Source organism: Copidosoma floridanum, unplaced genomic scaffold, assembly GCF_036245765.1.
Source record: "Copidosoma floridanum isolate Cflo_tuat_1 unplaced genomic scaffold, Cflo_Japanese_pri ptg000009l, whole genome shotgun sequence".
NCBI lineage: Eukaryota > Metazoa > Arthropoda > Insecta > Hymenoptera > Encyrtidae > Copidosoma > Copidosoma floridanum.
In genome coordinates this window covers 6,165,545-6,178,033 of record NW_028321886.1, presented here as the reverse complement: position 1 = coordinate 6,178,033, position 12,489 = coordinate 6,165,545, and the positions used below count along the sequence as shown (strand labels likewise).

Below are 12,489 nucleotides of genomic sequence, written 5' to 3'. Positions count from 1 at the left end.
CTAATATTATATAAATGATCAGTTCGAAAGTCATTTGGTCCATCAGTTTATTTTTATACACGTATTGAATTCAACATTACATGAGTCGTGTACAAAATGAAGTATCATCCGAGACAATCATTCATTGCTATAGCATGAGACGCTCATCTACATGATGGATATTATCAGTATTCACATTGTATGTGTATTTTTTAGTTTGTTGGTGGTTAATTATATTTTACTTGTGCGAGCCGTTGAAAAGCAAATATATAATATAGGTAAAGTGGTGGGAGAAGCGAAAGTAAATTATGGCACTTTGCGGGACTTGGTACCGGGCAGGCGTCATTTAAATAATAAACGAATAAATCAAACGACCAACCGATGTAGGCGCTTACACTAAATTGGAAAACTTAATTAAATACAAAGCAACGTCGTGAATGACAAAAAATATAGCCATATTTTAACGAAAATTTGTTGTTTACCTTTTCATCGGTGTAACTAAAAGTAGTAATTGCATGAAACACTTTTTTATTAATTTTTGATAAACATTGGAGATTGAATGCGTACAACAAATACGAAACCACAGTAAGAGGAAAAAAAAAAAAAAACGATAAAATTAATATTATGTACATATATTGTTTCTCGTGATGAACGTGATGTATGCTAATTGTAATACCGAGAACCATGCCGGCGAATGTAATAAATCTATATAAATTTTCAATATCCGAGCATGTAATTAAGTATGTGCATAAAATATTTGATCGATGTAAATAGGAATGTGCTCATTAACAAAATGTTGTAGGGATACCTAAAAATATATCGAAATCCCTTCCATCACTATGCTATACTTGTACTACCAAAACTACTATTACTACTACAACCACCATTACTACTACTACTACTGCTACTACTACTATTACTACTATTATTACTGTATACGTGTTACTTCTACTATCGTTGCTTATACTAATAACTGTACTTATTACATTTACTATTCAAGTGGTGACATCAATATAATTATTATTAGTCTACAAAAGCGGATACTGCCCCATGAATTTATAATGTGTACATTGAAGTATGACTAAAAAAATGTTTAACAATGTTTTTAAGACTTTTTATGAATGCTATTGCTACGGTATGAAAGTGTACATATGAGGAAATTTTATTACTAAGAAAGAGGAGAAATCACTGGTATACTGCTACACCATTTTGCAGAATGTATAATGTGTAATATACTATAATACTAATAATGTAATAAATATGACATCTTTTTTAATAAATTACATTTGTTGTTATTGTTGTTGTAGGGATTGTTGTTTTAACTCATCTCACAAGTCCATCCTAAAATCCCTCATGATTTTTGTTACTTACAATTTATTGATAAGTGTCAGAAAACTTACAATAGCATACGTTAAAAGATGTACAAATGGGTTTGCAATTTCATTAAAAATATAAAAACGATTCGAACGAGTTTATAAGCAGTTATGCTTTCGTAGATTAAACAAGTAGAATATTTATTGAGATTCCGAGTAGACTTTTTTTTTTTTTTTTTTTTTTTTCAGTAACCAAAAAACAATATTCTGAACAATTAAAAAAAAAAATGTAAGTCTGCATAAGCACACCGTAAGGACATCAAGCAGAATTTCAGATCATGGATATGTATAATTAATAGTATGCCAGCTTATGGCTGAGACTGCTAATCTTCGAATGGAAAAAACGCTTGTTGAAATCCTTGACTGGACAATTTTCAAAAGCATAGCGCGGATTTTCTGGCATTCACGGCAGATTGCATGAATTACGCGGTGAACCCGTGAAAAAAGAGAGGGTGGCAAAAGGGTTGGGCTATACATTAGCGGGGGATGGGCACCGCTTGATGAGATTTTAATGCAAATTTTAGTTTGCCTGTGCTCGCAAGTCAGAAGAAAAATGGCACGGACGAGAGACGAGAGCGTAATTGGACCATTCGGCCTTTGTTGTGGCCGCCGTTGCACCAATATATATATAAAGCCCGCATCGGACGCTACTCCGACACTTTAGGCGTGAACTGACGCGTTAGCGTTAACCATCAGCCCGAATATATATATATATACGGACACGCGCGTACATATTTACGGTATATAATAGGTACAAATTTATTTATGCATGTATATGTATGTTATACACCTACACATTGTGCGCGCGCATGTGCTTAAGCGCAGTAGTTAATTAAACCAGATAAATAAAATTGGCGCGGACGCGACAGAGAAAAATGCGAGGACCTCGAGTATTTTGTACAATGGCGGTTGTAAATTAGCTCGGCACAATGGTAATAATAATACAATACTGTAGTCGATCACCGTAAAACCTATTGGCCCCCCGAGAGAGAGAGACATACTCTGTCGTATCACATGAGATAGCAGTGGCCATAAGTCAACGCCCGTGCAGGTCCGTGAAGTAGGTAGTGCTGCAAGTGTGGCAGGACACACAATCTTGTTGTTTGGATAAAGAAATCCTCCAGCTCACGTGCCACTATTTGTCCACAATACTTGTATACATTCATTCATCAGTCATCACTCACACCTATAAATTACATACATTAAATATACTTGTTAATTGTGTGGTTTTTATCTTATATTTATGAAAAATTGTCTCGAAGTAGCGAGGCAGTCAATTTATTATATTCGCTTAAAATCTACCGTGACACTTCGCTCCGATAGACGCCAACACTAATATGTAAATACATTTAAACTTCGAAATATTGATATTGTAAATTCAACGGAGGAGAGTTATTTTTTGACCTGATTGGCGATTAAGTGAGCGACATGTCTTGATTTATCGATTTTTTCCTGTTTCAATATCATACAGTTTCAATACAATCAGACATTACAATTGGCTCGGTAGCTTTGTCTTTTATTTTATATTCTATAGGTTATTTCAAAAAAAAAAATTGGCTTGGTTTTACTTGAGAGGTGTCATACAAAACTCATTTTTTTTTTTTTTTTTTTTTTTTTTTTTTATTAGTACAGAAGCATCTATTCACCAAGTTTTTTATTTTTTTATTACCGTGTTACAACTCACTCTACCTACATAATAAACGTTGTACAATGTATATTAGAGAATAGTTGGAAAAAAAAAAAAAATCGTCATTTTATGTTCATTGCAACGATTTTAGAGTTGAAACGTGATTTTTGTTCGAAATCAAGTCACTCGAGCCTACTGATGCATTAGTGCCACTCCAACGCGCACGGCAGAAAATTTGGTCCAATCAGTTGTGTGATTTCGTGTAATTATCGCTTGCTACTATGGTGTCGCTCTATAAAGCGCTGATTAAAGGTTATGCGCGTGCACACACTGGATCCCTCATTTACTATTACCTATCAGGGGAACTTTCGATTTGTTGATTAAACTTGGGCTCGGCTATAATGTTTGCACGTGAGCATCACATTGTATGGTTTGTTCGCGCATCGCTACTCGATTACATATTTTAATCGCAAACAACCCGACTTGTACTTGTGGAAAATTAATTGTTTTTTTTTGTTCAATTATTTTTTGACATTTTTCCAGGGACTTATTACTTTATTGAGTTAGTCCTCAGTTTGGAAATGAGTACGAAATACTCATTTTTAATGAACGAGATAGCATTTTATCAACCACACCTTCACTCGTTCAATACAGTTGCATTAAATCGTTAACTTCGACAATTTAACAAAGTTATCCCTGTATATACATATCATCCAAGAATCAACTCTTTTACCTAATGGCTGCTTAAATATTCGTCACCTACGATAAAGTGAATGGGTCGCTTACCATACCCAAACATCAATCTATGCTTGTAAAATAATAATCACTACGAATTCATTCTCCACATTATCGGTGGTAATTGCTCGTTCAATAACCCACTAGTAATATACACATAGTGATTGGAACTATAAAAAAATTTAAAAAAAAAACCTATACAACGTGTGATACATCGCAGTAGCTGTAGCTCGGGCATTATGGATAGTGTAAATACCTTTGAGAGATGCCTCGATTTCTCAGGCGACCTATCCGCCAACTTTATATCGGCGTCCACGGCATCGGACGACATTAAATAATTCATAGTGGCAAATTTACCAAAAGTCGCCCGACTTTTTTTTTTTTTTTTTTTAATTCTTTGTAACATTTAACCGTCGACCACCTTTCAATATTGCAAGTGCACTCGTGTACTCAGCAGTTACAAACTTTTGGCATCTTAATACCAAGCAGTCGCCGTCCATCGGTAAATTACCAATGTGCACACACATTAGGTACAATGCATTGTATTGGTTTACGAATAGCATGATAAATCAAAGCCCGCGATTACGTGTCGCTGGCGCTTGTTGTGCAATGTTAATGATAAAGTATACCTTGATCTGAAAATCCTTTGCAGCGCGCAGGAGGGAAGGTGAAGAGCGGTAAAAGCAAAGAAAAAAAGGAATAATCAAGGGTGGAGATACCGGAGCGAAAAGATATCTTTCACGTGTACTTACGTATAAGCTTATCTCTCTAGTTCACTGAGATAAAATAATGGGAGGAAATAATGTTGAAAAGGATAAAAGTGGGGGGAGCGAGTATATTATACGCCCTGTGAATCTGTTGGGAAAGATTTTCGGCTTAATGAAGGTAAATGTAATACGGGTTTTTTTTTTTTTTTTTGTTACGAGTGCCATACCGCTGCCGATGTGAGTCCACGAGTATTCGAATAATACGCTCGTTTGTTATCTTCGTGCTCAACGAATGGCTAAAGTATCCGCCGTTTAACTGTACCCCCAACTGGATAATTAATTGGTCTTTTTCTTACTTACTTTTTTTTTCCATGGCATTATTAATTAGTTCATTTCTTACGTTTTTTTGTTTTTCCCATGGCATTTTGTCGTTTTTGTTGTTTTTTATTTGAGAGCACCATTTAATTGCGACGTCGACAATTTACGAGTCATGGTAATTTTTAGGATAAAAATAATCATGCTGAAATTTAATTGTCTGACTCGAGTCTTTCAACCCAAACTCAACGATTTGTACCGAGTGTACAGCTGGTAAAAATTCACGAATTTGCAATGTTTCTTTACCAACGCAATGCGGTTTATTATATATAATGTCATGGCGATTGCAGCGTGTACCGTACACCGGCCATCGCAAAGTGATCTTCCATATTTTCGATATTTCCTACTCCCGCGTATACTTACGGCCGCAAACAAAGATATGTGCAAAGATAGCATAAAATTTCACTTAAAGAGACTACACGGACACGCGTATGGCGTTTCAGCTATACGTAGAGCGCACCCAAAGCGGCGGCGTCCAATTAGACGCACTCAAACAATGAATAGCCACCATGTACTCGGACTTGTTATTAAATTATGCCATCACGCGCGGACATAGGAGTATCTATACATATGTACACGCATATGTGTATATATATAGCGCGGACAGTAGGACGGGGTGGTTGTGGTGGACGACTGATTCTACGGTCCGGCGGTGGTGTAGAGAATCTGGTGGAGATTGTTGCGCCGGTGGAGCTGCTGCAGATCGATTCTGCTTCCCCAGAGTCTCTCCCACGCGTCAAAGTGCCGACGACACTCGGCCTCGTCCCTGCGATGCTCCTTCTGTGGGGGGTGGCGCGCATTTCACGTGCACACAGAGCAAATCAATTTTAAACATCGTCCCTGGTATGATCATTCGTTTGCTTATTTTTTTGCTTTTCTTGTCTTTTCAGTCGTTCGAGTTTACGTTTTCTCCCGCACAAACGCATCGATGAAGCTTGTTCAAAGTATCGGGGGAGGAAAAAAAAAAAAAAATGCGTTTACGTACCTCTGAGATTGCTTGCTTTTGACGTATCTGTTCGACTAGCTGTACCGCGTAATTTCGACAGTTGGCCTTTGAGGATCTCAAACTGCAACAAAAATTTAATTGAAACAATTAACGGTTCGTAGAGTTTTTCAAGCGCGCGAGAGCGTTTTTTTTTTCATCATTCTTACAGATACAACAAATTTAATAATAGGTGTATGGCAGATCGATGTAAGAGTTTTATCCATCACGTGTTTGGAAAAAAAAAAAAAAATAAAGCTATATTGATTGATATGCGCCTTTTAAACTGATTACATTATTTGTGAAAGAGAAAAAAGGTAGTCGTCTGTAGTGGCTGATTAGAAAAATTATATGTATAAATACGTAAAGTTATTGGAAAATTTAAAAAAATTTACTTTTTCCCGCTGTATATTTTCTAAATAGGAGCTATTCCGAATTAAATAACAGATCCATTCGATTAACAGGCATGGGGCACTTGAAATCATCTCAAAATTAAATTTAAACAACTTTTAATTTATAGGCAATTGTTGAATCAAGCAAAGATATTTTTAATTAATAAATACACGTAGTGTGTCTCAAGTAGCCCTTAAAAATGTTCATCTTTCTTAATTAGCTTTATAGCTTCCCTAACACACTGTGACTTGACTCGGAAGTAGCTGGTATACTGCAGTTCTGACCACCAACACAAGACTCGTGCTCTATATGCGTGTAGTCAGATTGTCCCATCGGTTTTTGGATAAGACCGTTATTCTATAAATTTATTTCTATCTTAACAAAAATAAATAAATAAACAAATAAATAAATAAATACTGTAGATAAATACGCAGACGATAAATAACTTTGAAACATAAATGTGCCACGGATGATAACTTTCAAGGTAAAAGGTAATTAGTTTTAGATACGCGGATGTTATAAATTACTATTCAACGTGACATAATAATTCTTTGTGATAAAAGATAGCACCTCACTGCCTTGATTTCCCACATAAACGTTGATTTTAATTTCCATACAGGTACCCACAAGGAATTTTCACCACAACTTTTTACGTGGAAAATCATAGAAAAATATGAGGGTTGAAAAAAAAAAAAAAAAATGCTAGTGACGACGTGGATTATTCATGCATGGCTTGCACATCCTATATATACGTATAGATATGCGTTACGAAGGGAGGAATGGAAATTGAAGATTGAAGCCGAGGTATAGCATCGGGTAGAGGAAAGAGATGGGGTGGGGGGACGTGAACAAGTTTGTCAACTTACGAATCTATGATGTATCCAGGGCGAGTGGCGTCCGTTGCCGCGTATCGCACGGACGTGGTTCGCCGTAGCTGCTCCTTGGGAGAAAGATCACGAAAATCGCGGCTAACGCCCCGGCAGCTCGGCCTCAGAGGAGGCAGCAGCTCCACGTCCTCGATAACTCGATAAACCCGACTCCTCTCGTCGCACGTTTTTCGCGGATCTTGCCCCGGGCGATGGCGCGACGGCACCAACACCAATCCTCCTTTATCTTCTCTCCCTGTACACACACACACGAATGCCCATTCACGTTTTTACGTGTATAGGTATACACGTGAGTTACGTTATCGCGTTTTCTCGCTCTTTCCGGAATTCCCGGTGAGCTTTCTCACCCACCCCCCACGAGTTTCGGAGAAAAAAAAAAGCATCACGTTTTATTCCTCTCGTATTATATAACCCTTTGTCATTGTTATTATTTTTTTATTTTTTTCACATTCATTATTATTGTTATTATTGCCATTATTTTTATTTATTTCCGCAAAAGTTGGAGGTGCATTTTCAACGTTTTATTCGGCATTTCGTTTTAATCCTCTCTCTGGAAAAGTACGCGATTTCCATGCCATCAGCGGTATCGGATTATCACGGAATTGTGTTTCTTTTTTTTTTTTTTTTTCATTCCCCCGCAAAAGTTATAAACGAATCCGAGTTATTTCCGTGCAGTAGCGTACACGTTTATTGATTATATGCGCTCGAATTCATAAAATCATCCGCTCGGCCTCTTACTTGAAAATTTATAAATAATACTATCGGTCGAACGCTCGTGACGCGTCGACGGATCGACAGAGCCAGATCTTTGAAAAAGCTATTTTTTCTTTATCTCGTTGCCATTCGAGCGCCTCTTTCACTTTTCTCAAACTGGGCAATCGATGATAAATAATCAAGTAAACTAGTGTGTATAAATACATGCTTGCCGGAATGAATTGTGGTGTCGCGAGGGTCGTGTACAGCAAGGCTGGACATTTGTTCGATAGGAGGAGCGGTGCCCCAGTCCGTCTCGCGCTGAAACAAACGTACATATAATATATTATGTATATACTTACCAAGTAAAATAAAGTTTAAATGAAAGACGTGCAAAATGGGATTGGTAACGGTATCAGTTAAAGCGTAAAGTAGGTGCAATAAATACAAGCATCAGCAGCTGAGGAACCAATAAATTTCCGTTCAAAGTTTCATCCGGCACCGTGGAGTTTCGAGCGCGCGCAGTACGTATACATATACGTCTTGATCGTTGAATTAGAAACGTGGCTGTGTGCACACGTGTATACAGGTGCACCGCAATGCTCTCTCAGGTGTCCTTTCATTTCCCGGCCTGGACCACGGCTCTTCTCACTCCGGCGCCACCCCCCTCCCCTCCCCGCTTTTTATTCTTATATATATATGATATTCTGACCGCTTGGTGGTGCCCGGTTTTAATTAAAAATGAAGAGTTGAAGCTCGCCCGGCCTCTCGAGATTTAATTATCAGAGCCTTGATACAAACGGCTGGACCCCGGGGTGCAGTGCTAAATCCGTGAAATCGATCGACAAAACACATCATTCGCGAGTTTGGGAAAATGAGGAGGTTCGGTATAATATATTTTGCATGGGCAAGTACACATATTATATTCAAGCCGATGTGCGAGTTGAAGCATTTCGCGTGTTTTTCGTATATAGCTACAGGTAATAGGTGGGAGAGGAAACTTTTCTGTTGTTTCGAGCAGCTCGTCTTCTCGTTGGAAAACATCAGATGCCGTGCCTGCGTATATGCCTGTGCATTCACGCACAAATAATCCGTGTTCCCGCGTGATGATCCCTCAATCGAACGGATTGGACTAACGGGATACGGCCAATAAGCCCGACTTTATAAACAACCGCCAATCCGAGGCAGAACTTAAACGAGAGCTAGAGTATATTATAGCCACAACATAATAATATAAATATGCTCGGCTCGAACGACAACAGCAAAAGCCAAGGCTTGTATACTTGCACTGCAACGGTTGTTGGAACATAATATATATGTTATCGAATCTCAGAGAAAGATGGTGTTTCAATGCAAAGTACCTATATCTGTAGCCTGTAAGAAAAAAAGAAAAAATACCTCATCATTGACAATGGTAAGGACAACAAATTCGAGGGTCGTTTTAAAAACAAGGAAATGAAACGGCACATCAATTAATAAACATGGCTCTGATCTGTAATGTGCAAAGCACCGAGAAATAAAACAATACAACTCGATTGGATATACATACACATTAGGACCAAAGTGTAGACAGATGATTGTTCGTAACACACTTGTATATAATACTAACGCTCGACTAGAGCTTCAACGAATGTTTCAACGGCAAAGCTCTCGACGAGCCAACCCCCCCGATGCTGTATACTCCCTTGGCCGTTCAAGCTTTTGGATTTTCAACTTCTCTAACATCATACCTACGTGATGTACCGATTAGAAGCGACGGAATAAAGTTTCTCCCGGAAGCTGGTTCCCCCCCCCCCATCGTCGCGAAACGAGATTTCCAAAACCAAAACCGAGTTCCATCTTATTACTGCGAAACCCGTCGTAACTGCGCGTAAAGTTTGCACGCGTACATTTATACGCGCACGTACAACCTATACGTACTACAATGTACACGCGACCGCCCGACAAGTACACGTACATATATATGTATAATGTATATATTATGCGCAGTGATTAGCGTTTGCGGTGGCAGTGCGCGCGCTCTCGAGTGCTCGGGGTGCCAAGCTTAATCAGCCTCGCATTCTCATTTGAGCATTTCTACCTAGTGCGTAGCTCTCTCTCCCTCCATCCTCGTGTATAGTTTCCTCCCCTTGTCCCCGCAGGTATATACATATACGCCTCTATATGTATTGTATAGTTGGTACCGGCGACGTTTTGAGGATCCGCCGCGTGGAACAGAAGCTCATCTCCCTCTATTATTCATTAATTACGAGCCACCAATTACAACCAAGCAAAGCCTCGCTGCTTGAATAAACTCCACGTATAAATCCATACCCCAACCTTGGGACTTTGTTGTTACATACCAACCAACTTTCAAATTAAATCTTGTTGGCTAACGTCGTTCGTCGCGGTGATGCCCGCACTTTGTACTCCATATTCCGTGGCTTTACGCTTATTGTTATACATTTTACTTGTATGTGCATATATACATATACATTTGTACTCCATATTCTGTGGCTTTACGCTTATTGTTATACATTTTACTTGTATGTGCATATATATACACATGATTATACTCTTTCGCTCATGAATATGCAATTTTGTCGCTCAAGTATGAGTACACCTCTCCGATGGATGAGCGCACCTCGCAACAGTCGCACCACCAGTATCGTATATGCATCTATACAGGTGCAGGATGTTGGCTTACAGCGTTTGCCGCGACCATACAAATAAAAAGCTCAGTAGTGGAGCAAAAAGCATGCTATTGTCTCTTTTGTGGACGTGGTTTCATAATTAAAGGGGGGAAAAAAAATCATAGCAATTTGGTTTCGATTTCAACTTGGTAGAGTGCGTTTACTACCGAGTACGGCTTGACTCGTAATTTATTTTAATGGTCCCCTGTCATTTGCACGATGGCGTATTCATCCAAGTATTATCACCCACGAGTTTGTTTTAGCCCCGCTATTGGGAAATGATGGGATCGTTTTTTTTTTTTTTTTTTTTTTTTTTTTTTTACATGTTCGTGTGTGCTTCATTCATACATCAGAAGGAAACAGCGAATGAAAAAAATTTCTCCTTTTTTTCACCACATCGCGAAATTCGTGTGCACGGGTGTACGTTTTCTTGGATGATAGTATAAGTAACGCGCTTTTCTTTTTCCGCTTCGTTAATGTAATTGACATTAAAGGCGTTATACTGCACTTTGGAACGAAACCCGAAACGTGACAAATAATGAACGATGAAAACGGAGCACCAATACTATTACGATGTGATGTTACCGGTGACTCGAACAATAGTCTCAAAAACTACATGTGCTATATAAAATGCTTGTTCAGAAGGAACTATGGTGCATCGATCAAACATCCGGCGACGCCTGGCTTTTGTACAATTTTACAACGAAGGTTATTTAGGATGCGCTGCAAAATATTGTTTTAATCTAAAGACGAAAGGTGATTTTTACCCTTCAAATTGTTTAATTCACGACAATAGCCAGTGGAGTGTAAGCAAGTGCATTAGAAAAACATGTAGTTACCTGATGGTATAAATAGATGTGTGAAAAAAAAAAGGACGATAGGCAATCAATACCTGGGAGATCAATTGCAGGTCGAAACAACTCGAGCGAGAAGGAGTGCGGGCCGACAGTTTTGCCGGTGGCTCCAGGGGGACGTTCTTCTTTCGCAGCGCACCGGCACACGGTGCCCCTCCTCCCGGCCTGCCCCAAGGCCAGTAATCCTTCCACTTATACATATATATATATATATATGTATATTTACGTAGGCTTGCGTTGGTAGTGATGCCACCCTCTACTGAAAATTATAAACATATGTACGTGTGTGCGCAACGCACATTTTGTTAATCACGCATAGTTCTGTGCTTTTTCTGAAGTAGGTATATATATGTAACATGGGTAAAGCATCCAATTATTCCTTTGATGATGTTTTTCTCGTGCTACACGCACTCGTAATTTTTTTTTTTTTTTTTTTTTTTCAACCCCACATGCGTCAGAGTGGATTTTTTTTTCATCATAGCTAAAAGATAGTGTGATTATACGTATGAGCGTATACAGGTAAATCGTGGGCACGTACCGACTAACGTTCAATTATATATACCACACGTAGTTTTCCATATACGTACTTTTGGGTTTGAAAAAGTTTCACGAGTATCCGGTACCAATGTTACAGTGCCGTTTGTTGCGGAGATGCTCGAAAGGGTACTTGATGAGGGGAAAAAAAAAAAAAAAAAAAATAGCTCGAGGTTCGTGCTTCAAGACAGAAAAGCTCGGATAACTGCCTGGCTGCAAGCTCTCACCGCGAAAACAATTTGAAAAAAATTTTCTCCCTCGTAAGTATACCTCCCCCAACTCGTTGGCTCTCATTGCGTGAAATGTTTGTCAAACTTTTCTGTGGCCATGTCCCGGTGGTCCGTTCATCCCTGCCTGTCTGATTATGTGCACGGTTACTCGTGCGTCACATTTGTTCGGGGAAAAAAAACTCTTTTGGCTGCAACTTTTACTCGTAAGCCGCGGCTAGTTGCCTTTTTGAAGCAGATACCTACAAATGATACGGTGGATAGAAGAAAAAAAAAAAAAAAAAAGGAAGTTGAGAGGATTTCATTTTACAAGCTGCCAAAACGTAACGACCATCTGCAGTATATGATATGCACAGTTTTCGGCACAAAGATTTCCAACGAATGCGGAGCTCTTTTATTTCTAGCTTACCTTTTGTTGGATAATACACCATCATTTTTTCTTCCTTTTTTT

The 12,489-nt window shown here is 38.7% G+C and overlaps 1 protein-coding gene across 1 annotated transcript; it reads right to left on the bottom strand.

Annotated features, from left to right (window-relative positions):
- Positions 1–5,421: 5,421 nt before the first annotated feature.
- LOC106635939 (uncharacterized) lies at positions 5,422–11,477 on the bottom strand. The gene is made up of 4 exons (XM_089589754.1): positions 11,363–11,477; positions 7,038–7,293; positions 5,782–5,863; positions 5,422–5,576 (listed from the first exon to the last, which is right to left on the bottom strand). Exons 1-4 carry the CDS (start codon positions 11,475–11,477, stop codon positions 5,436–5,438), a joined length of 594 nt encoding a protein of 197 aa, XP_089445880.1. The 3' UTR covers positions 5,422–5,435.
- Between the last annotated feature and the right edge of the window lie 1,012 nt (positions 11,478–12,489).

Excerpts from the sequence above, each read along its gene's own strand:
- LOC106635939 (XM_089589754.1), bottom strand. The coding sequence starts at position 11,477 with ATGTATAAGTGGAAGGATTACTGGCCTTGGGGCAGGCCGGGAGGAGGG. Across the intron at positions 7,294-11,362 it reads ACCGGCAAAACTGTCGGCCC|GGAGAGAAGATAAAGGAGGA; the intron begins GCACTCCTTCTC and ends GTGTGTGTACAG. Across the intron at positions 5,864-7,037 it reads CCTGGATACATCATAGATTC|TTTGAGATCCTCAAAGGCCA; the intron begins GTAAGTTGACAA and ends TTTTTGTTGCAG.